The 25,604-nt window shown below is 48.4% G+C and overlaps 1 protein-coding gene across 1 annotated transcript; it reads right to left on the reverse strand.

Moving 5' to 3' along the window:
- Nucleotides 1–8,809: 8,809 nt before the first annotated feature.
- Nucleotides 8,810–16,177, reverse strand: LOC134515837 (uncharacterized). The gene is made up of 4 exons (XM_063335288.1): nt 15,939–16,177; nt 11,568–11,790; nt 10,472–10,585; nt 8,810–9,485 (listed from the first exon to the last, which is right to left on the reverse strand). The coding sequence occupies exons 1-4, from the start codon at nt 16,175–16,177 to the stop codon at nt 9,270–9,272; spliced, it is 792 nt and encodes a 263-aa protein (XP_063191358.1). The 3' UTR covers nt 8,810–9,269.
- Nucleotides 16,178–25,604: the final 9,427 nt, after the last annotated feature.

Raw genomic sequence — 25,604 nt, forward strand, 5'->3', positions numbered from 1 at the left:
CCCCTCTCTGAGCATCCCCCCCCTCGTCGAGCATCCTCCCCCTCGTCGAGCATCCCCCCCCTCTCTGAGCATCCCCCCCCTCGTCGAGCATCCTCCCCCTCGTCGAGCATCCTCCCCCTCTCTGAGCATCCCCCCCCCGCCTTTAAGCATCCTCCCCCCGCCTCTGAGCATCCTCCCCCCGCGCCAGGCATCTTTTCCCCCCTCGCTGCGCATTCTCCCCCCTCTCTGAGCATCCCCCTCTCCTTTGAACATTCTCCCCTCCTCTGACCAGCCACCCCCCTCCTTGCTGAGCATCCTGCCCCCACCCCCCCTCCCGCCCCGAGCATCCTTCCCCCTCGCTGAGCATCCTCCCCCCATCTCTGACCATCCTCCCCGCCTTTGAGCATCCTCCCCCCTCACTGAGCATCTTCTCCCTCCCTGGGCATTCTCCTCACCTTGCTGAGCATCCTCCCACCTCTCTGACCATCCTCTCACCTCTCTGACCACCCTCCCCCCTCGCTGAGCATCCTCCCCCCCCCCAGCCAGAGCAGCCCAGTGCTTTCCTTGGAGCCCAGAAGAAGGGTCCCAGTGCCGGGTCGCGGCGACATTCGAACACCCCCCACCCTTCCCGCACCACCAGCCTCTTCTCTGCTTCAGGGAGACTCCGGATTTCCACCACCTCAGAAGCTGCCCGTCTCTTCCCAGTCTCGAAACTGGATTTTTTCTCCTGAAACTGGGTTTTCTCCTACCTTGACTCGTCGTTATTCTCTCTGCGGCTCCTCTGGTTCACACGCGTCCTCCCGCCAGCAAAAGGCTGGTGTCAGAGAGGGGCACAAGCTCCCTGCTGTGCAGAGCTCTCAGCATCAAAACATCATAAAAAAAAAAAAAAATACAGTGCATTTGCAAGGACCTATCCCTGGCTACAAATATGTTTCAAATTAAAGTAAGACTAGAAATGACTGCAACATAAAGAAGACTCTGCTGACTAGAAAAATCTGGGAAACTCATGTCTTTTCCAGATCTCTCTCTTGCACTGTATTTTAAAATGAGCAGGTTTCAGGTTTTTCAGCCGTGCATTCTTGAAAGCGTGCCCCTGACTGTAAGCATAATAGCATTTTTATTTTTTTTTTTAAGTTTTCAACTTGCTTAGACACTTTTTTTCTTTCTCTTTTTTAACATTTCCCTTGCTGGTATTAAAACATGCAACGTAATGCGTCTTCCTAACAAAACCTCCTACTTTTTCCCTGGGATTTCCTGACTTTGTGGGGATCTTTCTAGGTACAGTTGCTTTTAGAAAGGCTTATAGGAAGAAAGAAAGAAAGAAAGAAAGAAAGAAAGAAAGAAAGAAAGAAAGAAAGAAAGAAAGAAAGAAAGAAAGAAAGAAAGAAAGAAAGAAAGAAAGAAAGAAAGAAAGAAAGAAAGAAAGAAAGAAAGAAAGAAAGAAAGAAAGAAAGAAAGAAAGAAAGAAAGAAAGAAAGAAAGAAAAGAAGTGTAAATATGACAAAGTTGACAGGGTTTATATGTATATATGTATATAAATATGTGTATATTTATATGTCTGTATTTATGCCTGTGCCGCTGGGCTGCTGCTCGCCAGTGTGATTGATTGATCGCCCCCGAAAGGTGTTTATAAAACCCGGCAGGTCCCGAATTTGTGCAGATGTGGAAACACCCCAAGAAAACCCAAAGCGCCCCGTTGGCTCCGTCCCTGCGGGCTCCCGGGCGAGTCCCGGGGCCGCGGTGGCCACAAGGAACAACGCCGAGCCCGGCCGGGCTCCCAGGGGATGGGGGTCCCCCTGCCCCGACCCCCCCCCACCCCCCGGGGGTCCCATTATCATCATTTGCTCCCAGTGTAAGGGGGATTAAAGCGATTAATGAATGAAAATAATTTAATGAGCTTTCAATTTCGTGCTGGTTCCAAGCGGGAAGGGCGAGGGGACGCTCCCCGGAGTAACGGGGACGGGGGTTGTGGGGGCTTTTTGAAGGGTTTATTTTTAAAGGAAAGGAAGAAAAGGGAAAGGCGGGGGGGGGGGGGGGGGAACCCCCGCAACTGTCAGTTGTTTTCCAGACACTAGATTAACGCTGGCCAGACCTTTGCCGGAACGCGACTGTTTTCCAGTGTGTTTTCCGACCCGTAATGGTTTGTTAAGTCTCAGCGTCGAACAATGAGAGCAAAATAAAAAAAAAAACCTAAAGGCTCGGGTGCTCTGGGGTTTTGTTGCTATTTCGGAGGTGAGAAGGTGGAGAAAGTGTTCTGTGGGTTTGTTTGCGTTGTTTTGTTTTATTTTGTTTGGTTTTTCCTGTGACAAGCAAAACCCCTTTATTTCATCATTTGGAATGAAGCCATAATCCTGCCGAAAGGATTTAAATATTTAAAAATAGCAGACGGGTTTAAATCTGATAAAGGGATGAGCATTTCTTCTGTCTCTTTTCTTTTTCAAGGAAAGTGCTCTGAACAAGTGACAAAACATTTTGGTGTGTGTGTATATATAGAAATATGTCTCCATATATCTATACATGCACACGCTACAGCTACGCCGTCATTTATGGATCTTTATGAATCCGTACCTCAGTCTCTCCTGGTTTCCTTTGCACGGATAAAATTAAGAGCTTAGAAAAAAGGTAAAAATTCAGAGGTTAATTAGTCGCGAGCACCTCCGCGTTCTTTTCTTTCCTTTCCTTCCTTCCTTCCTTCCTTCCTTCCTTCCTTCCTTCCTTCCTTCCTTCCTTCCTTCCTTCCTTCCTTCCTTCCTTCCTTCCTTCCTTCCTTCCTTCCTTCCTTCCTTCCTTCCTTCCTTCCTTCCTTCCTTCCTTCCTTCCTTCCTTCCTTCCTTCCTTCCTTCCTTCCTTCCTTCTCTCTCTTTCTCTCTTTTGTTTTTTGTTTTTTTTTTTTTTTTTTTTTTAGGTGACGCGGACATTAACTATACATCGATACCCAGCCCCCGCGGTGAAATCCGCACGGTGGCGGCTCCGCGACAGAAGGCGGCCGCCGGCCCGGAGCCAGCGCAACCTGCGCTCCTTCACCCCACGCTGGCCCCGCCGCGGGGGGCGGAGGGGGGCAGGCAGGGCAGGCAGAGGAGAGCAGGCAGGGCAGGCAGAGGAGAGCAGGCAGAGCTGAGCAGAGCAGTACTGGCAGGGCAGGCAGGGCAGGCAGAGGAGAGAGGAGCAGGCAGGGCAGGCAGAGGAGTGCAGGCAAGAGCAGGGCAGGCAGGGCAGAGCAGGCAGAGAGCAGGCAGAACAGGGCAGGCAGAGAAGAGCAAACAGGCAGGGCTGCCAGAGGAGAGCAGGCAGGGCTGGCAGAGGAGAGAGGGGCTGGCAGAGGAGAGCTGGCAGGGCAGGCAGGGGAGGGCAGGCAGGGCTGGCAGGGCAGGCAGAGGAGGGCAGGCAGAGGAGGGCAGGCAGGGCAGGCAGGGCTGGCAGAGGAGAGAGGGGCTGGCAGAGGAGGGCAGGCAGGGGAGGGCAGGCAGAGGAGGGCAGGCAGGGCAGGCAGAGGAGGGCAGGCAGAGGAGGGCAGGCAGGGCAGGCAGAGGAGGGCAGGCAGAGGAGGGCAGGCAGGGCAGGCAGGGCAGGCAGAGGAGGGCAGGCAGGGCAGAGCGGGAGGCTGCCGGCAAAGTCCCTGGAACCAGCCTGTTCGTTTCACATGGGCAGAGACGGCGACACAACCCGCCCGGCACAGCCCGGGAACACCGAAATAAACCCCAGTTTCCCCCCCGCGGCTCCGGCGCTGGCGGGGCAGGAGGAGGAACCGCCGCCGGAGACGGGGAGGCACCGCGCCAGAGCGCGTAACGCCTTCTGCTAATGAAGCGTTTGGCAACGGGCGGATCAAAAAAGGAAACCTTGTAGGAAGACGTTCAGGATCCGCAGGGGGGAAAAACCTTTCCCGCCCCCCCCTCCCCCCCCATGCAGACGGGAAAATCCCGACAAAAATAAGGTGTCTGCTCCGCTCTGCGCGCAGGCAACGCTGCGCTTCGGTTTGAAAGGTTCTTCTGCAGCCGCAGACGGGCCCTGCGGGGCGCTGGTACTTCGGGAACGGTGGATGTCTCAGGGTGAAACTCCAGCGGTGGAAGTTCCTTCGATGCAACGCGGAGGGAAAACCCTTCGCGTCAGGAGTTAGTTTTCGGCTGCGAGAGAAGTCACTGACTTCAAACGTTTTTTCTTTCCTCTCACAAAAAGTCACTGCCCTGCTTCCCTGCTCACCGAAACGTTTATCCCGGCAAATCCCAGCCTAAATCCCGGCACTCGTTTGCGCCTTTAGCAACCACTCGTTGTCCCGCGCAGCTCCCGGTGTCCGCGGGGGTCGCTCATGCCACCCGCGGGAGGGGCCGCTGTCCCATTGCCGGTAAAACCAGGGAAAACGGGCTTTTTTTTTTTTTTTGCGACGGCTTTTTGCCCGCCTGGGTTCCGGATCCGCCGTCCGCGCCCTTTTGGATCTTTACGGACGGTAAAAGCGCTCCGGGGCCGCGGAGCTGCGCGGAGGGGGGGGGGTGTGGGGGGGGAGTTCGTCTGCCGCCGTGGGACGGACGGACGGACGGACGGACGGACGGAGAGCTGCGGGGTAGGAACCGACAGACAGACAGACAGGAGCTGCCGGGGAAGGACGGACAGACAGACAGGAGCTGCCGGGGAACGGACGGACAGACGGCCAGGAGCTGCCGGGGGACAGCGGCGCTCCCCGGGGGTGCCAGAGCCGCCCCCGGCAGGTCCCTGCCCTTCAGAAAACGCCGCGAGGAGGGGAAAAGAGAAGGAAACCCCCCCAAACCCCTCAAACAAACAACCCCCCCCCAAACCAGCCCCCCCGACCCCCCCGACACTGCCCAGACCGGCTGTACCTCTGGTGCCGCCGCTCTCCTGCCGGCGGGGCGGGCTCCCCGCGGGGCTGTCGCTGTCACCGCGCCGTCACGCCGTCGCCAGGGACCGGCAGAGGCTCCCCGGGGCCCTCCCCGTGTCCCCCCCGCCACCTGCGCGACAGCCCCCGGGGGGACCCGCCGGTGCCGAGCGTCCTCCCCGCGTCACCCCTTAGGGGACACCCTCCTCCTCCAGCGGGACCCCGGAGGGTGCCGAGGGGGTGGCCTGTCTCCCCCCACGCCGTGCCGGCGAGAAGCCGCCCACCCAAGTGGGGGTGCCCGGGCCCAGCCCCGGCCCCGCCGAGGGGGGGTCGGACCCTCCTCTGCCCCGAAGGGTCCTTAAACCCCGCGGCTGCGGCCGGGGGCGCGGGGGGGGCGCGGCTCCTGCCGGGCACCGGCGAGGAGAGAAATGCAAATAACTAACTGCGTCGGGAGCAGGGAAAAAAAAAATAATAAAAACAAATATATATATTAAAAAAACAGCACCAAAACCAAAAATCCAAAAAAGCAAAACCCAAACAAAAAAAAAAAAAGGAAAAAACCCACCAAAACCGCAAAAGCAACCAACCAAAAAAACCCCAAAACAAAACAAAAAAAAAACCAAACAAAAAAACACAAACAAAAAAACCCAAAGGAAAAGAACCACAAACCAAAAAACAATCAACTAAAAAAAAAAAAATCCCCCAACCAACTAACAAAAAAACCCCAAAAAACAACCAACCAAATAAAACCTCCCAAACAAAAAAAAAAAAAGGAAAAAAACCCACCAAAACCCAAAAAGCAACCAACCAAAAAAACCCCAAAACAAAAAAAAAACACAAAAAAAAACCCAAACAAAAAAACCCAAAGGAAAAAAAACACAAACCAAAAAACAATCAAGTAAAAAAAAAATCCCCCAACCAACCAACCAAAAAAACCCCAAAAAACAACCAACCAAATAAAACCTCCCAAACAAAAAAACTCCAAAACAAAAAAAACCCAAACCAAAACCCAAACAAAAAACAACCAAAAAAAAAAAAACACAAAAAAACCCAAATAACAAAAACCAACCAACTGAAAAAAATATCTCCAAAACAAAAAAAACCCCACACAACAAAAAGCAACCAATAAAAAATCTCCAAAACCAAAAAAACCCCACAGAACAAAAAGCAATCAACAAAAAAGCCCAAAACAAACAAACAAACAAAAACAGAACCAAAAAACAACTAAAAAAAAGGAAAAAAACCACAAGCAACAAAAACCGCTCAAACTAAAAAACCCCCAAACCAAAAAAGTCCAACCAAAAAGCAACTTAAAAAAAAAAAAAGGAAAAAAAGAACAAACCGAAACCCATCCAACTAAAAAAAAATCCCTAATACAAAACCAAGAAAACCCAAAAAACAACCAACCACAAAAAAACCCTAAACAAAACAAACACAAAACCAAAAAACAAGCAACCAAAAAAACAACCAAAAAAAAAAAAAGTAAAAGAACCCCCAAACCAACTAAAAATAAAAAAAGAAGAAAAGAAAAAAAAAAAAACCAACCCCACCCCAAGAAACCCAAACCCCCCCAGAAACCCAGCCCAAGCCCGGGGCTGCAGACGGTGGATCCGCGGGGGGGGGAAGGGCAGAGAGCCACAGATACGGGCACAGACGGGCCGGGGGGGGGTGTCCCTGCCCCCGGGGGGGGGGGGGCGATGAGGGGATCTGCCGCCCCGGGGGCTCCAGCCCGGCCCCCCCCGGAACGCGAAAACCAGGAATATTCGGAGGAACCGAGTGGCGGGGGGGCGGGGAGGGCTGCGGGGGGGGGGCGGATCTGGCTTCGGTGGTGGGAAACCTGCCGTGAAAAGCTGACGAAAGGAAGCATCAGGGTTTTTTTTCTTTTTGGTTTTTTTTTTCTTTCTTTTTTTCTTTTTGTTTTTGGTTTTTTATTTTTCCCATGGGCGGCAGCGGGGGCAGCCAGACCCGCTCTCACGGCGGGGGGGGTGGGGGTGTGTGTGTGTGTGTGTGTGTGTGTGTGTTTGGGTTTAAACTGGGGGCTTTGGCGAGCGTGTCCCCACTCGTGTTTCTCTGCGTAAAAGCCAAAGGGTCAAACGGGGCTCCAGAATTCTTCCCGATTTGGGGCAAACTCCGCCGCTGCCGAATTCTGAGCCGCTGCGACAAAGGGCTGAAAATGGCTCGCAGGAAAGGGCTGTTTGGTGTCTCTCGCCTGCGCCCACGCGTTTTTTCTCCCTGTCCTTATAATCCCCCCCCCCGAGTAATTGCCCAGACGCAGAGGACGACGCGCACGACCCAACCCTTCCACTGGCACCATCGAGCGGTTGGCGCTGATTCGCGGAACCAGGCTCTCGCTCGACGGGGCGCCCTGGGCCCCCGCGGGCGTTCGGTCGGTCACATTGAGAGTCAAACGCGAATCACCTCCTTTCCCTTCCCGCCATCCCTCCCGCGCCCCCAGTAACGAGTAACAGCTGCAATTAACAGCTCCGGTTTAACGGCCGATGGTATTCTCCCAGCGCTCTCCGCCGCCGAGCTGCCGTTTGCAGGTTTCGGTGTTGCTACCACGCGCGGAACAACTCGCGAACATTTCTTCTCTCCAACGCGGCCGCCCAAGCTCCCCTCTCCCGGCCACCACGGGGAGCTTTTCCCCACCAGTCCCAAACCAGTTGGCAACTGGACAGGGGTTACAGCAGCCTCCCCCCCCCAAACCCCCAGGCTGGTGGCTCCGCGGGCGGTGAAATCAGTCCCATTCAGTTGTTTCGGTAAGTAAAAAATCGGGCTGTTAACAGACCTGTCCTAAAACTGACTTAAACGTGCACGTGTGTGTATTTCTAGCAAATATTAGTGATTTTTCTGATACCTCCCCTGTGAACATCTGTATATCGTGGACGCGGTCAGAAGCATCCTTATAACTGGTGTATAATATTCTTGGCATGCAGGTGCACGGCTGGGTTTTCCAGGACCGGAGAGGCCGCCGAGGCTCTGTTTAACGTCACCGCCACTGCCCAGCGTCGTTTGCGCGCTCCTAATTAGACGGCGCCGTGTCCGAAGAGCGATGCCCCCTCGCCTCCCTCCGGCCCAGCGCCGCCGGGGCTGCGCAGAGCGGTAAGAAAAATGGCTGTAAGCGTCGCCCGCTGGCGTCGTTTCCCACCCCTCTCCGTTTCCCCACTGCCGGGAACCGTGTTTTGGGAACGCGGTTTTCGTGTGGAAATACGAAGCTCGTCGGAAAGAAGTGTGAAGCTAATTTATTTTTATAAAAAGATGCGACCGTTCGCGAGGTGTGCAAGTGAAAGCGTTTAAGGTGATTGCTTCGAAAAAGAAAAAAAAATAAAAATCTTCTTACTCAAGTTCTCAAATTCCCGTTTTTAAAAGGAAAGCGTGCGTTTCATTTCCAAGGTCACTTCTGAGGTTTACCCGTGGAAATGGTATTGGATAGAATCTAATGCAAGACACCATTTAAAAATAGTTACCACACCTGTCTGTTCTGCCAGCCCCATTCCCCATTCCTGGTAGGCACGGGCTGGAAGTGTATTTCCCATTTTTTAACAAGTGGATTGTTTGCTGCTCCGGCAGCTATGGACCCAGGAAAAGGGAATTTTGCCCCAAGAGGTGCCACAGGAAAGGATTAAGTTCACGTTTCATTTACAGGTTCACTTCTGGTGCAGTGAGTGAACGGAGGTTTGCTTACGGCACCGCTCTGGGATTCCTTGCTGTGCAGGCAGCCACGGACTCGCTGAAACGGAATTTTGCCCCGGGAGACGTCGTGGGTGCCCCCCTGCCTCCGGCGGGATCCCGGTGCTGCTGCTCCATCCTCAGCAGCATCAATCGCGAGCCCAGGTCCTGCGGTTCGGGGCAGGGACCGGGTACGGCGAACAGCTGTAAATCCCGACGGCTCAGGGAGGAATCCTGGGGGAGCCTGTCCTAGGAGAGGCTGACAAAGCAGGCGGAGGGAGCCTTTTCCGGCTCTGCCATCGGAATGGGAAGTTCCCCGCTGGCCCTAGTGCACTGGCTGCCGGGGGGGAGAAGGAGCTCCTGGGGCAACGGGCAGGGCCAGCAGTTTGCTCACAGGAGAAATGTCATGCCTCATAGAATCATGGAATCATGGAATCGCCCAGGTTGGAAGGGACCTTGCAGATCATCGAGTCCAACCATCAACCCAACACTGACAAAAACCATCACTAAACCATATCTCTAAGCGCTATGTCTACCCGTCTCTTAAATACCTCCAGGGGTGGTGCCTCAACCACTGCCCTGGGCAGCCTCTTCCAATGCTTGACAGCCCTTTCCGTGTAAATTTTTTCCTAATATCCATCCTAAACCTCCCCTGGCGCAACTGGAGGCCGTTTCCTCTTGTCCCATCGCCTGTTCCTTGGGAGAAGAGACCGACCCCCACTACGTGTAGGCGATTACCGTGTTGGTCTGGCTCTCCAAAATCCGTAGGTTGCCTTCTGTTTTTCCAAGAGTCCGGTCAGAGGGACCTTCCTTCCCCCCGGGTGGCCCCGGCTGCTGCTGCTGGGAGCGGGGCACGGGCACATCTGGGCCCGCCGGGGGGTTCCCCGAGGCTCTGGCAGGGCAGGAGTGTGTTTTGCTGCCCATCGCCCTTTACCGAGGCATTTCTGATGGGATCTGCTCCCTCACCTCCTGGGGTGGGACCGTTGTGGTTCCTCCTCTTGCGTCTGCTCGGCTGGAATATGCAGAAAAAGGGGGTGGAAATTTTAGAATAAGGATGAAAGCCATTTTCACGTATTGAATTCCGACATTCCTGCTTTTACATGCTTCGGAAACACATTCTGTGGGCCTTGGCGTGAGCTGGGTGGTGAGCTCTTACCCAAAGGAGAGCATGAGCTGCTGAAGGACCGTCCTGGGGGTAGCCCACGCTGAGCTGGGAGGACGGCGCGGGGATGGGAGCTGGTCTGCGCAGTCAGACGGCCAGAATCACAGAATGGTTTGGGTTGGAAGGGACCTTAAAGGCCACCCACTTCCAAACCCCTGCCCTGGGCAGAGACACCTCCCACCAGACCAGCCGCGAGTCTCCCTTCGCCTAAGCCAACGATCCCACCAAACGCCTCCGGAGCCCTGGCTGGAAGGAGCACGTCTTCTTATTCAACGCTTATTAATTTGGCCGTCTTGCGAACCGCCGCTTTGCGACAGTGACTGTGCGCCTCCGGAGAACAGCAGGGAAAGGGGTAACGCCCCTAAAAGCCGCGCAGTTGGCTGCTGAGCTCTATTCGGTTCCCCCCCGCCACCGGCGATGGGCTCAGTGCGCACGGATTTAGGGACAGCCCTCAGAGGGGGAGGCGGCATTGGGACAACACAGGGCACCGCTGAAACGGGGCCACGCTTTGAAGCGCTCGGTTTCTTTTTGCGTGTACGTTGCGGGATATTTTTTTTTTGAAAAAGCAGCGTTGAGTACTGCCCTACCGCCAAAAATGAGATATTTCGTTGTTACAAAGTCGGGAACACCGTTAAAATTAATCCATATCCCAGAGAGGCTCAGGTTTCGGCTCTGTTTCGCTTAACAATGACTGATAGGAGATCCAGCCCCCCTCCCAAAGCAGGGTCTGGGTGCCAAAGCCCGGCCCCGCGCCAGACTTGCTGTCCAGGGCTCTCTGCCCTCTCAGACACCCCGAAACGCAGCCACGGTTCGAAGTATCCAAACATTCCACCTACCCTGAGCTTGGCCATTCTTTTTCCTGGGGTACCTTGACCCGTCTGTTTGTCCCTCGCCACCAGAGTTCCCCCGTGGCGTGGCAGCGAGGAGAGGAGAGAGCTGCCGGACTTTCCCTGCGATGAGATACGGGAGTATCGTTAGGGATGCTCCGGGACACCTGCCGCAGATAAATCAGCCTTTTCCTCATCTTCCCGAAGGCAGAAACCCTCTTGATTTGGTGCAACGCTCACTACCCAGATACTCCGGGGCGATTCCTAGGAGGGTAACATAAGAATTCACAAAACCACTAAATTTTGTGTGACTTGTTTATGGCAACTGAAACCTGTCTGTGGGGACAAAAACTAAAAGCCACAACTATGGACTAAGCACAAAAGTTTTAGGATTTATGAATCACAGTTCCGGTCTCGGATGCTTGATTCTGCTTTCAATTTGGGTCCGTGTTACTTCAGTTCCATAACTGGGTATTTTTTTGATTCTGAAGTTTCCTGTGTACCTTGAAATTTGACTCTGAATAATCACAACTCAACCCTGAGCCCACCCGGGACTGAGAAAGTATCAATTTCTCTGCAGGAATTCCCCGAGGTGCCTCATCCGAAAGACATCTTCTGGTCACTGCTGGATTGAGTCCCTCATCAACTGCAACTGGGTTTCTCCCAGAAGGACCACGCACGGTCCTGCGGTCGTCGCCAGAGACCCAGGGACTGGGAGAGAGAGAGACTCGGTGCCTCTGAAAACTGGGAAGGCACGAATAAAAATTTAAAACTTTAGGAGAAACCACAATTTCTGTATTTAAAATAAATTTGAGATACGGAGTAGAAGCCACAGAGTTACCTGGCCTCTCCGTGGAGTAATTTGGCTTATGAATCATAAAAAACAGAGTGGTTTTGTCCATCCCCAGGCGAGGCGAGTGGAAATAGGTGGGGTTAAAGACCCGGCCCTGCCCCCCGGGGCCCCGCTGGCCGGCGGGTGCTTTGGGATCCTGGAGCTGCACCCCCACAGGGAACGTGGGCGCAGGATCCCACCCCACGGCCCGGCTCCCGCAGGCACACGCGTGGCTCAGCCCCACCAAGACCCGAGCGGAGAGACGCTCCTTACCCGAAAAGCATCTTGCCGAGAGACCCAGAGGCGGCTATTCCATGGATCGAAAATTCCTGGGGGTTCCTTCCACCGGAGGAGGGCGGAGGGAGCGGTGAGGAGCTGGGTGAAGGTTCGGCAGCACCACAGTGGCTGGAGAAACTGTCGTGGTCCTACTTTGGGAGAGAGAAGGCAGAGCACCAGATGGCAGCCGACCAGATGAGCCGAGGTCGAAACAAAAGCCCTGGGAAAGAAAAAAGGAAGAGAGAAAAAAAAAAGAGCAAAAAAGAAAAAGGCAGCAAAAAAAAAAGAAGAGAAAAAAGAAACAAGAAAAGAAGAAGAAAAAGAAGAGAAAAAAACAAGAAAAAACAAAAGAAGGGAAAAAGAAGGAAAAAAGAAGAGAAGAAATAAAGAAAAATGAAAAAAGAAGAAAAAATAAGGAAAAATGAAGAAGAAAAAAGAAAAAGGAAAAAGGAAAAAGAAAAAAAAAGGAAAAAGGAAAAAGAAAAAAATAAGTAAAAAAGAAAACGAAGTAACAGAAGAGGCAAAAAAAAAAAAAAAAGGCAGGAAAAAAGAAGCAAAAAGAAGTAAAAAAATAAAAGAAAGAAAAGAAAAAGCCAAAACCCTAAACAGGGAACTGGTCTTTTAAGGCGACACAGATTTCATTGACAGGCGTTTAAAAAAACCCCAAAGCCCTCCATGCTGTCCGCTGCTTTTCCAAAGGGCACGTTTCCTCGGATACCTGCCCCAAAAGTCCCGCGCAGCGTTACCTACCTTAAAGAATAAAGAATGAAGAATAAAAAAAAAAAAAAAAAGAGTTTTCTTCCAGGGGAGTTTGATGTGCTGCTTCGCCGGCTCTGTCATTTTTCTTGTCTCTCTTCATAATCCCTACGTAACCCAGAAACGGGCAGTAAAAAAGGGAGACCCTCTGCTTGTTTAATTACTTCCTGAAAATTTGACAACTACTACTTCGGCCTCATTGGATAATCTACTTTTAAATTGCCTGGTCTTTCAAAGACAGCATAATTATTTGAGTACACTCACTTCCCTAGCTATACATCATGCCTATCAAAATTAAATGCTTCCAACATACCATTGCAGCGTTTTACTGTTTCACTTCTGTACTGCATCGAACAGTAAATTGATCCTCTACTTCCTTTTTAACAAATTTTCCTACCTTTTGCAGTAAAGCAGAGTTCCAAGTTGGATTTTTTTTTTTTTTTTTCTCTGATGAGGGAATAAAGTTATTTAAAGAACGCCAGCAAGATTTATAAAACGCAAAGCTTGGCGGCAACGTTTGTGAAGTTTCAAAGTTATTTCCTTTATTTCTGGTTAAAAAAAAAAAAAAAAGGCTATTTCATGAACACAGCATGAATCTTACAAAATACGTAAGCAGATGTAACTTTATGAGTTTACAGTTTTGCTCTAGGTGTAACCAGAATAATAACTGTTATCTTGAGAGAATATGTGTGATTTTCCTCTGAAATTTTGTGATTTTTTTTTTTTTTCTCTGAACAATAAAACGATTTCCAAAAATGAAGAATAAACAATTTGGCGTACTCGTTGAGCAGCCGATTCCACCGGCATTTCAACTGGCGAACGCGCCCATTTTTCAGAAATATTTAGAAATGTTATTTTTTCTGCTTCTCCGCCACCAGAAAACCAAAACCGCCCTGAGCGATACGTATCGGTCCGTCACCAAACTGCGCACGAAGCGCATGTTCCGGGGCCCCGTGGCTGCAGTGTGTGTGTGTGTGGGGGGTCGTGTTTTTCAAAGGGGAAGGTTTCCCCAGGCAGCACGGGGAATTTCCCTGGGGGGAAACGGGAGGCGACGAGCACGAACGCAGCCCTCGGCATCGCTCCTCAGCGTTCCCCTCGCAGGATACGCGGGATCGGGGGGGGCGGGTTGTTGGGTTTTTTTTTTTTTGTTTGCTTGCAGCGAGAACACGTCGCCAAGCCCCGTTTTCGGCGGCGGGGGTGGTGGTGGTGGTGGTGGGGGGGGGTTTGTTTGCAGGAGCGCCGGCGGGTGGGCGCGGGTGGAAGAGGCAGCACATGTGCGCGTTGGCGTGCGAGCCAATGGAGCGTCTCCGGCACATCTGCGGGTCAACCCAGCCCCGGCAAAGCCAAACGCAAAGGAGGTAGAGGAACGGCACGTAAAAAAAAGGAAAACGAACTGTACCCCCTTCCCCCCCCCACCCCGTCTCGGTTCTAAATCATCACAAAGACTGCAATATCCTGTTATCTATTGGAGTAACATCATATACAAAATAAAGAAACAAATGTTGCCCTTCTGTGACGGGAGATGATAAAAGATTGATTCATTAAAAAGAAAGAAAGAAAGAAAGAAAGAAAAAAACAAACGAGATAAGAAATATGTTGTTTTAAGCCCTACTCAAGAAAAGCGCGGGCTGACATAACTTTCAAGCAGCCCAAATTTCTTCATATTGGCCCTTCCTGATGTCTCGCGGAGCACACGGCGCAGGCGGGAGATGAAAGACGAGCCAAAGCCATTGGATGGCCCGTTGCCACAAACCTGTTTCTAAACCGCGCTGTTGACCCAGCGGAGAAGAGCTTTGTATGCCGGTCGGCGATTATTTGTTCCTACTACAGACCTAAAAAAGACTAAAAAACACCAACCGTCTGCGTTCTTGGGGAGTCGATAGCAGGCGCCTTTCACCCTAAGGCGAGCACACCGCTCACCGAGGATTGGTGTTGATGTACAACATCTATCCAGAATGCCTCCTTACTTCTGTAATTGTGACTACCTAATGGCAATTAGGTAGATATTCGGACAGCAAAAGTGTCAAGTTATAACATTAAATGATAAGAAAATAGTGACACCACTTCAGACACCAGCATTTTTTAATTTAATGTTAAAGAATTAAAACCAGTTGCCTACCTGTTTCTAAATTTCTTTTATTCCGGATTTCATTGATTCACCAGATCAAGTTTCATCCTCTCTCGTACCCTAAACACGCTTACAGGTTCAGGAAATATTCCAAATGGCAAATCTTACTAGAACTTATGAAACCTTTGCAGAAATAACATATAAAATAACAAATAGTATGCATAAATAATTCCTACCCCTTCCCCTGCTACAGGATCGAGGCACAACGACGCATGAAAAGAGAAAACTGACGCCCAAGAAAACATTTCGGCACGACCTACGGAGCTCCCAAGGACAGGCTCGAGGCCAGGAGTATTTGCAAGCTTGGGGAAAAAGTGCCATTAATCAACTCTGTGTACGTTAAGAAATGTTACAGGTTGCGGCTGCCGAGCCAAAGCAGAGTCTGTGCCTACAGCCGGGCTCCGAGGGTCTGATTTCCCCACCTCGGCCAGAGGTTCCCACTGGTGCCCATGGGCAGCGTCCCGCGCGTCTGGAGATCACGGTACTTAGCAATGGGTTGAGTAAGGAGCGTGTTAGGCAGAAGGCACGTTAAAGGGAGGGAACAACCCCCCAAATCCCGAGACCCCAGGGCTTTCGGCAGCCTGGGGATGCTGCCGCCACCCATCGTTGGTGGCCATTTTCCTGCGGGTGGCCCAGGAACAGCTTTAGCTCTTACCCCAGGGTTCAAGGGCGCACTCAGCTTCTCGCCATTTCCCGATTCTGTATTTTATCAGCAGCTTAGGGACGGCGTGTGTAGATTATCCTAAATTCTTATGGAAAAAAAAAGCAAAGCTTATTTCAACTAAAAAAAACCTGTTTAAATTTAGGTGATTTTGATTGTAGCTAGTTGTTTTTGCTTAACCATCAGCAGATTTGGAAAATAAAGACATCTCAAATTTCTGTAAAAAACATTGAATCTAAATGCTTTTATTCAGAAGAGTATTCCATAACATTTTTCACCGCACATCCCATCCTTGCTGAATATTCCAGGTCAGAATAGTCACAACAGAATTAAATCACTGCTCTGAACTGAGTCGTGCTCATACAGTGATTTATAAAAACAGATTAGATCTTAAAAATCAATCATTCTGAATGAAAGAATTCCAGGTGACATCCCACCTGGAATTAATATCTAATTAAGTACAACAATCTCTAAAGGGAACCAAAAAGCGCCCTTCTTCAGTAACTTAGGCACATGCATCTTGTATTTCCAGCTTTTCTTAAATGATACAGGAAGCGTTATACGGTAGCTGCCAGTCAAGTTCTGTACTTTTGTTTCTGTCTCAGTTATAAAATTCCTGTTACACTGAGGTGCCATTTAAAATAATAATTAACCACTCCTAAACCTCTCATCCATCTTAAAAACCTTGTACTAAATTTTCAAATAGAAGTTTGGCCCAGAAGTTCTCGAAAATACCTGAAAAAGAAGGTGTTCTGACAGTGGTTTACGGCATACAAATTTTTAATAAATAATTTTTTAAATAAACACATTTTTAATTTTTTACTTTTTTCCAAACCAACGTTCGCTTTCTCTTTCCCGGTTTTGTATGCTCTGGATTTGTTCTTGAGGTGGTAGAATGTTTTTTCCTGTCCTCCCCTCGCACCGCTTTCCTGTAACGGGGCACGGCAGACCCACGGCACCCGCCGCCTTCCCGACCCGCCGGAATCCGGCCTCGCTCCAGGCAACTCCTCGGGGCGAGGCGGGGGGAATCCTCCCTTCCGGGCAATCGGCTTCCCGACTCATCCCGACGGAGCCGGCAGTTTGCAAAGCAAGTGCTTTTGTGAGCGCTATAATGTTCCGCCAGAGGTAGAGTGCCATGGAAGGAGAAACGCAGCTACTGCAGTCAAACAAGTTATTTCCTTATTCTTAGAAAAATAAAATAAATAAAATAAAATAGCTTTATAAGCAACTGTAATTAGCTCTTTCGAAGAATGGGTGATTTTGTGACAACCTGCAATAAAAAAAAACCCCAACGGGCCAGAGACTCCTCTTCCCCTGAAGAGATTTCCTTTTACTCATTTATTTTTGACTTTGAAGAAGGGTAGGAATTATTTCCTTAAGAAACCGAGCGCAGATCAAAATTAACACCGTACATTCCAATTATTATCAATTCATCGGGGAATCAAAAGAGTTGGTATCTTTTTAATTAAAATATTTTTTATCAGATAACCTAAGCCTCCAAAGCCATATATTTGATTTTAATTAAAAAAAAATTCTGGTTGTGATCATTGCTCAGAATTAATATACCAAATAAAATATGGGAAGAAAGGAGGTAAGGGGAGGTTATATAGTGTTACCTGATAAAAGGAGACAGTAATATTTAAAATGAGGTAAGTGTTACACCGATTTATGATGTATTTTATCTTCTGGAGAAACCCTAGTTTATCGTAGTGTCGTTCAGCTTGAAACGTCAGCTGTATATCTTTCTGCTTTTGAATGGAACTCCAGGTTGAAAGGAAAAGGCTTGCAGGGATGTGATGTATAAGCAGATCAAAAGCTTGGCATTTTTTCCGGGATAATTCACTTTTATATTGAAACGTTTTTGTTGTCATAAATACATAAATGTTATAAATACCTTCTAAATATCCTGGAAGAATATTAATTAATAACACTTAGCGTGCCTCCCATCTCCACGGCGCTGCACAACCAGCTATTAATCAGAAAGGCTGAAAACGTTCCTTTTGTTTTAGTCCCCGCTCAAATTATCCTGTAAACATCCTCATCCCACCAGCGCCAGGGTTTGTATTTTTTCCTTCCTTTTGAAAACAAAACAAAATACCTTCATTCATAGCCTGCTTTCCTTTGCGCCCCTGGCATATTTATTTGTACCAGGACTCTCGCCAGCATGAAAGGGATTTAGTTTGTAAGCAAAGAGGAACGCTTGTGTGGTGGCCTTGGAAAGAGAGGGCCCAAGTAGCACCGTATTGATAACGGATTTAATTTCAGAATATACTCTCGTAAACTGTAAATCAGACTCTGCCTCCGCTGCGGATGTTTAAACAGGGCAAAATCCTCCTAGATCTTGTGCTAAAAAAAAAAATAATATACACACAGAACAAAAATAAAAAGCTCCCAATACCAATACCAGTTCCAGTTCCAATACCAATACCAAACCAGCAGGGTTTGGTAAAAAATTTTAAAAAAAAAAAATATCCCGAGCAAAAAAAATCTCTGCACAGGAGATAGAAATGCTCCAGCTTTTAACGACAGTATTGAATGTTGTGTTCGTTTATTTTATTTTTTTTTAAACTAAAATTATAAGCCGGCCAGGATCCAAGAGTTGCTATGGCTGAAGGAGGAAGGATGGCACCAATCTGCGGATGAGCCGAACTTCTTTTCTTACCTCCCACCGACTTCCAACCACCGAGGCAGCAACGCAAGGTCACTTCGTGGTGACGGCTCTCTAAATGTGCCGTTGGTTCCCAGCTCCCGGGATTATACCAGCGGACCATTTGACGCTCCAAAAATCACACCAAAATCGTGAATGGCTGATCCCAGTGCTGGAGGGCATTTATCCCTCCCGTTTCTGCCTGCGCACCCATACATCCAATGCAGAACATATTTCTGATTTGGAGTTCGTGGATTTAGTAGTATATACACACACTTCTAAGAATTAAATGATGGGAAAAAACCATGATGGTCTTCATTTGTAGTCGCAGCGGGTTATTTTGCTCTGTGTCGGCTAAGCCTGTCCCCCTGAGCACCACTGTTTATTTCCATTTACAGCAATTTGTAGGGTAATGTATAGTTGCAGTCTAAGGATTATAGTTGCCTGACACAATTGTCAGCACATTTTGTTCAAATAGTGCCAGCCAATGAAAGACAGCCAATGAGACCTTCCACTTCTCATCTTTAGAAAACAACTTTTGGTCTAGGTTACAGTAGTTTTATCCGTTATACCGTTCGTTTTTTGTATCTCATAGCTTGTTCCCAGAGTAAATGGGATAATAGCTATTGTAATCCATAAACCATTAACATATTTGCCTCATGAGAATTCAGTGTCTGGGCTGTATACTCTAGTGTCAACATCTCGGATGTAAGTAAGTAGAAGAAAAGAAATCGCGACTAAACCAGAAGGATTAATTTTTATTATTATTACTCTTTTTTTTTTTTTTTTTTTTTTAAAAAAAGCCAACTTTTTCCAATTAAGGAAAAGAAGAAACTTGCATAAATCTTCCAGGGACCTCAGCTCACAATTTAAGCTCGTTATGGCGGATAAGGAATTAATGGCTGTTGAGCACTCGTGTGCGTTCTGGGGATTTAAATGAGCATAATTCAGACATGTAGGACAGCAGGATTTCATTTGCGCATATGCCATCACTTAGCTTCTCATCACAGCGACTCTTGGATCCGTTGGGCCCGTTCCAAATCAAAGCAGCGCAAAAGGCGTCTCCGACTGACTTTGGGAGCTTTGGCTTTGGCCCACTGGAGCAGGCAGCTCTCGAAGACATTTTCCGACCTTGTCTTGGCCAGAGTCCTAAACACATCAAGAGCTTGGAACAAATTGAGAAGTGCCACTCGGGGCTTTGATTTTTGTCTGTTAATCTTCTGCCGAAGGGCTCTCAGGTTCTAATCGGAGTCGTCGAGGCACACACCCGGGCAGATGCGCACACATGGATGCACACAAAGATGTAGAGTGTCAAGTCTAATTTAGGAAATTAAGTGTATGCTTTTCTGAATCCCTTACTGGATTCTGAAAAGGAAAAAAAATACTTTCTTTGAAGTCTTCTCCAGACAAGAAAGATCCTTGAGAGACCCAAACCGGAGCACTGACCTAGTTCGTCACTGAACGGCCAACGAGAGAGAAGCGTGTAGGGATCCCTCCATCCCTCCGGCAACGGGTCCCGTCAGAGAAGCATCTCTTTGTCTGCTCTGTGCTTAGTTTCCATCAAGCCAGGAAATACACAGAACTTTGCAATATTTGACGGTGCACTGGCAACACGTTACAGTTTATGAAAAATACTAAGAGAAAGCAATTATAAAATAGGTATTTGTACAGGAGCCCAATTACTAAAGCTTTCCCTTTCTTTTCCTCTTTCAGAGAGAAACCGTATGCATGTCTACCCCAATTAAAAAAAAAAAAAAAAGAAAACAAATACATAATCAGGGTCTCTTTTTTGCCAACAGGAGCAGGGTGGGAGGCAAACGCGCAGGCCAAATTGCTCCTTCGTAATTAGTCAGGCTCTACAAATTATGAGGCACTCCAACATGCACAGAACGGTCAAAAGACACCACGGATCACCGGGGAAATGGAGAATTTAGCCCTGCACAATTCTGAAAGGGTTTTGATCTCACTTTTTTGCATTTTGCCATAGCGTGCTTTCTCTCCTTGGTTTTTAGTAGTCGTTTCTTCATCACCCCCCAAGCCCAATCCCAATCCCAATCCCAAAGCCCCGACATTCAGCACCAGGGTAGATGTTGTCAGCCCCGGCTGATGTCCCCCATCACCAGTATTTTACAGAAGGTGACCCCGGAGTGGAGAGAGACGCTGCCATTTACCCCGGGCAAGTGGGAGAGCAGGAGACCTAAAAACAAACCCAATTCTCACGACTCCCCTACCCAGCGGCCGAGGGTCTGCCTATATATCTGTATTTTTCCAGTCGTATACTGTGTCCTCAGAATCCGAGGGCAGAAAAGAGCCGCCTTCATTTCAACCCATTTGGATTCCAAGGAAGAGAGACGTTGCCGTGTGTTTTCTGTGCCCGCCACGCTGCCTCCGGGGTGACGCGCACAATGACCTTACACAGCAGTTCACATCCATCATCCATCACCGCGGAGGGAAATCAAAACAACTGACTCTCTCCCGCCTCCTCTGAAGGGCTGCCCTTGTTCTGCGCGGCGTCCTCAGGAAAGAACCAGTGACCACGCCAGATTAGAACTAAAAAAAAAAAAAAACCCTACAAAACACCCTCCCCCCCCTCCCTGGCCAAAAGCCCCAACCCTGGTAACGTGCATTTGCAAATCAGTTGCAAGAATGAAGTGGCGAAAAAAATGAATAAATCGACTTTTCTTCAAGCTCAAAGGCCTATCTAACGCCTTTCTGACACCAGGTGAGAAAGCCCACTGAAATACCTCAAGTATCCCATTCAGAACAGATTAAATATTAATATATGCACACATTATGCCCTTTTGCGTGTAAAAGTTACATTTTTTTCAGTGAAGATGGCATTTAATACAGATTTCTTTCCCCTTCCAACTTCTCTCTTCACCTCTCAATATAATAGTCCAGGATCTTGCAAAAGAATATTATTACTTACCAGCACAGGAGAAATCACGCCCTCTCTCAGCTTGCAGCTGATAATGAAAACCTCCCTCAGTCCACTTGTCAGTCCAAAAAAAAAACCAACACAACCCACCCCAGAACCCCAAGTATTTTTTACTCACCTCCCAAAGTGAGTGAATAAACAAATACGACACAGCAGGTTTAGCGATAAGAAGTCAACGAACTGATAAAACCCTCGAATTCTGAAGTCCTGTTGCTATCACCAGATCTAAACGGGTTTTGCTAAAGAGCTCCCCTCCTTTGGCGAGAGACAGGAGGGTGGAAGCTTTACAATAGCCTTCAGTGCTCCTTGACAAATAGCAAAAAAGCTCAGTGGAAATGTTCAACTCCTTTATGATTAAAAAACAAACCTTTAATGTAGTTTTTTGTTTACTGTGTCAGAAGTGCAGCGTTGGAAGTTGCTGCCAAGGAATCATTGGAACAGGCATCGCTAAAGCAGTGTCAGCCAGCCAGCTCTTTGAAAACGATTCAGTTCCTCTAGCCTTATGACTAAAATAATATCCAGTGGCTCCAGCTCGAAGCCTGGTTAATACATCTGTCCAGAACACATAATTACTCGGTCATAACATTCCCCCGGCCACCAGCCAACAAACCAATCAGCGTTTCTCCCTAACTCACTAGAATTTTTGCTGTGTCAAACTGTTTGATCTCTAGGTAGTAAAAATGCAAAAAATGGAAGGACACTGCACTGGAAGGTTTTAATTTAGCATAGTTTCTCATGGAAATTAAATCTGAAAAGAAACATGTTTTTGTTGACATTGCTGAAGTCGAGACCTTCGTTCTGCTTCGGGAATGAGATTGCCGTATCCGTCTTGCAGTTTGCTGCTTATCTCTTCACCGGCTAATGTTCTGCAACGGAATCTCACTTTCTTTAATTGCTTTCACAAGGAAACTGGTGTTTATGAGAAAAGTGAAACGATACCAGCAAATTTAAAAGGCCGTTCCATGTGTAACTCCCACGGAATACGCCGCGTACGCCGTGCGTGGAAATGATGCTGAAAGAGGTGAAACACGGTCTGGATTCACACAGACACTCCTCTCCACGCTCCTCTAAGCTTTGTTTGCAAGAGTACAGGTTTAATTTTCTGAGGCTGAGTTTTGGAAACTCTGATCCAGATCCTGAGGCGCTGGAGTCAATAACAGCTTTCTATTGATGAGGACACGGGATGGAGAGAACCGAAGCCTTATATGCACTTCCCATCTCCTGAGCCAAAACCACAGCCCGGAGAGCACCCCGTGCACACTTCAGAGCAATTCTGTCTTTCCTCTGTACAGATACGGTAGTTCTAAAATGACAAAAGAAATTGCCAAAAATTCTAAAGTGAACCTGGGCAACACCCTCAAATGCACAACCTCAAAGAACCCACATAGTTTCCAAGACCACAGTATATTTATTGCTCATGTGCTGTAGTTTTACACGGTAACCTTTTTCACGGTGTCTGTTGACCAACAAACACCTTTAGCTCACGGACGATATTTAGAATTTAAAGGCACTGCAGGAATACAACTAAAGAACGACGCACCTCCCCTGTGCACGCTGAATAGTCGTCATTTGTTCTGGTGGATAGAACAGTAGAATCACAGACTGGTTTGGGTGGGAAGGGACCTTAAAGGCCACCCAGTGGCACCCCCTGCCCTGGGCAGGGACACCTCCCACCAGCCCAGGTTGCTCCAAGCCCCGTCCAACCTGGCCTTGAACCCCTCCAGGGATGGGGCAGCCACAGCTTCTCTGGGCACCCTGGGCCAGGGGCTCACCCCCCTCACAGCCAAGAATTTCTGCCTCACATCTCATCTCAGTCTCCCCTCTGCCAGTTTAAAGCCATGACCCCTTGTTCTGTCCCAGGAAACAAACCATTTCCCTCACAAGAACCACCGCAGACAGAGACACATTGGCTGTGTCCAGACCGGAGCAGGGGTGAGGACAGTACGGTGGCCCCACTCATCCCAAAGAGGGAAGGCTGGAAGGACGAGGATGTTGGGCTCCCCCTGGGTTCTGCTATAGGTTTTCTCTCCGCAGGTGAAAAGGACACGGGAGGAGGAGGGCTTGGGAGGATCCCTCTTTCAGATGGAGCTAGGATGTCGTTGGAGTTGACTTTCAAAGGCGATCGGAAGCTTTCCTGATTTGGACTTTGCTGTTTATTCCTTATAAATACCAAATCTCTCCGATTCAACACCTACTCCGTGCAAAACTGGAATTCGAGGGATCCAAGCAGCATATTCTGAATGTTTAGCCTGCAACAATACAGGGATAGTTAAATATTTCAAAGGTCCCTAGATTTCTTCCATGAGCATTAATAATAGTATCACACATTTCAATATCGACAAAGATTTTACGCACTTGGGTGTTAGAGAATCTGCGGCAGAACTGCAAAAGGGTTCGTTATAACCACAACGGGTGCCAAGGCGTGACGGGCTTCTTGTCACATACAGCAGCTCCTGCTTGAAAGCACCCTCCCTTCCCTGAATCTGAACGTTCAAACTATTACACCTAAAAGCAAAGCCAACACTTCCCAGCGCTTTGCGCAAAATGGGAAAACGTTGTGTAACTCGTGTCCCCCAGGGGATACTTAACGAATATTAGGGCTGATGGATTAAGTTTGGGAGCGCCAGAATGAGGTCGCCTGAATTCATGCCACCGACCCCCAGCAGTTGCCTCTGTGCAAACGCACTTTTATCCAGCTTTAATTCTAGGATCCTGCCTTAGCTTTTCAACAGGACTCCTGTCGTATTTGGTGAAAGCATAATACTGCGTTTTTAATGTCTTCTGCATTCACTGTATGCCTAAATATCACATGGAGGCACGTCATCCGAGCCCTGCTTCGAATAAAAAGCTAAGAACTTCATGTTTTTATACCCACGTCCACCTTTCTGCCTCCCGCCCAGTTTAATGGAGTGCTTTGATTTATTTTCACACCACCTTACAGCTAAGACCCATGAGGTTACTGGTATTTTTATCCTCACAGAGAAACCAAAAATTCAAATCAGGAGCGGTCAGGAACTTGTGAGACCATCTTAACGTACACAGTAGCGTGAAAAACTGGACTTTACCTGGACAGACTCTGCAAGGCAGCACTGAACAATTCCAGCAGCAGTCGGGAAGGCTCAGTCCCCCTGGAAAGTTGACCACAGGTGTTTCAAATTAGAGTTAACATGAGAAATTCTGAATACGAAGCGAATATTGAATGTGAGCACTAGCATTTGCATACTTTGCTGTTCCCCTCATTGACAGGAGTGAAAAGCCTATTTTTTCCTGTCCCCCCGCACTGTTTCATCTCTTTCCAGTGTCTGGAAAGGCCCAGCTCCTTGGAGCAGGGACGCTGCCTGGTACCACCACACAGCACAGAACCAGCTCTCCCTTCGCTCCGTCTCCCCCTTTCTTCCTGAGCGCATCGAAAGAAAAGCCAAGGAGCATACCCTCCCTACCCCCCCTCCTCCTTTAAAAAAAAAATAATAAAAATTAAGACGTATTTTATCTTCAGGGAAGCAAAGCCAAGTGCCCAGTCCCTGGACTTGGTCCAACTAGCTCTGGGGATACTGCAAGTCACTTGAAGAATCCTACGTGCTTTAGGGCAATGGCACCCAGACATCAAGTCTCTTATTGGGAAATGTCTACAGGTTTCCATGAAGGTAGGTTTGAGCTTAAAAACATGTCCCTCACAGTAATGTAGTCACATTTCACCTTTGGCGTAAAGTGCAGGAAGGCTGTAGAGTTGTAGCGCTCGGCTTTACGAGCCTGTACACGAGTACCAGAGGGCTGACTGCCGCCACCGCGCTCTCTCTGGTTGCTTAACTTCGCATCATCTCAGACATTATTTTGGGCAAAGGAATCTCTACACAAGACAAAGTGAAAAATAACTATTAAGTCTTGTTTACTGGCCCATACCTGAGTTACGTTCAGTTATCAACACCCCCAGAAACAGTTCAAATAACAGTAAATAGCAGCCCTACCCATCGGCCAAATTAATTTTGTGCCGCTGCCAGTGCGTGTTCCAGAAAACCAAAGATGTCCTGTCTTGGGGCAGGACAAATTAGCTTCTGCTATTTTGCTATCCTACAGACTTAGGGTGCTTCCTGACGGGAGCTCGTTACCTCGAATCGTCCGCAGCTCTTCAGTTCCAAAATAACTCATAAAACCCCACTCAAACTCCTTGTTACAATGGAAAATGTTGTTTGATGGGAACCACCTCACCAGATTTAAGTACTTGAGTGTTCACAGGTGAAAGTCATTCTCTAAGTTATCCTTTATAGTTAATGACAGAAATGGTCATTGTAGGGCACGATTTTAAATGTCTATTTCTCTGTTGACTAAAAAAAGTAAGTTCCAGACTATGTGCTCAGAGAGAAGGATCTCGAGTGAAATAATTGCTCTACAGCATCCACAGTTGCTTTCACCAGCTGATCAGTGATGGATGTACTCGTATTGAATCTGAAGGCGACACCAGCTTTGGGGTTTGGAACAGAAACAACAGCAACAGATTAATAAATACATTGAAACAGACCAATCTGGCTGTTCAGAGCTCGTGCCTGCATTTTCTCACTAAAAGTCAGTCACCGTCCATCTTCATTTTCAATTACTTTGCCTCCAGAATTGTGTTTGTAGTTGTAGCTAGCCAGAACTTCACAGCATGACGTGGACAACACGTTCCCGGGACTGTTACACCAGATCTTTAAGTAGAGGGCTCTCAGTAGAAGAGCAAATATTGCGACTCATTTTAAGCCACAAGCAAGAACAGTTTCAAGGCACGCTTTCAGCCTGCAGCAAGAGCCGCACGGAAATAAGGCCGTATTTTAGCAGGACCACGAGAACAGGTATCAGCAGCAATGGTATTTCCCAGCCAATTAACGCATAAGTTGAAACTATCAACTCGTGACCGTCTTTGAATGCAC

The sequence above is a fragment of the Chroicocephalus ridibundus genome, chromosome 5, assembly GCF_963924245.1.
Source record: "Chroicocephalus ridibundus chromosome 5, bChrRid1.1, whole genome shotgun sequence".
In the NCBI taxonomy this organism is placed as follows: Eukaryota; Metazoa; Chordata; class Aves; order Charadriiformes; family Laridae; genus Chroicocephalus; species Chroicocephalus ridibundus.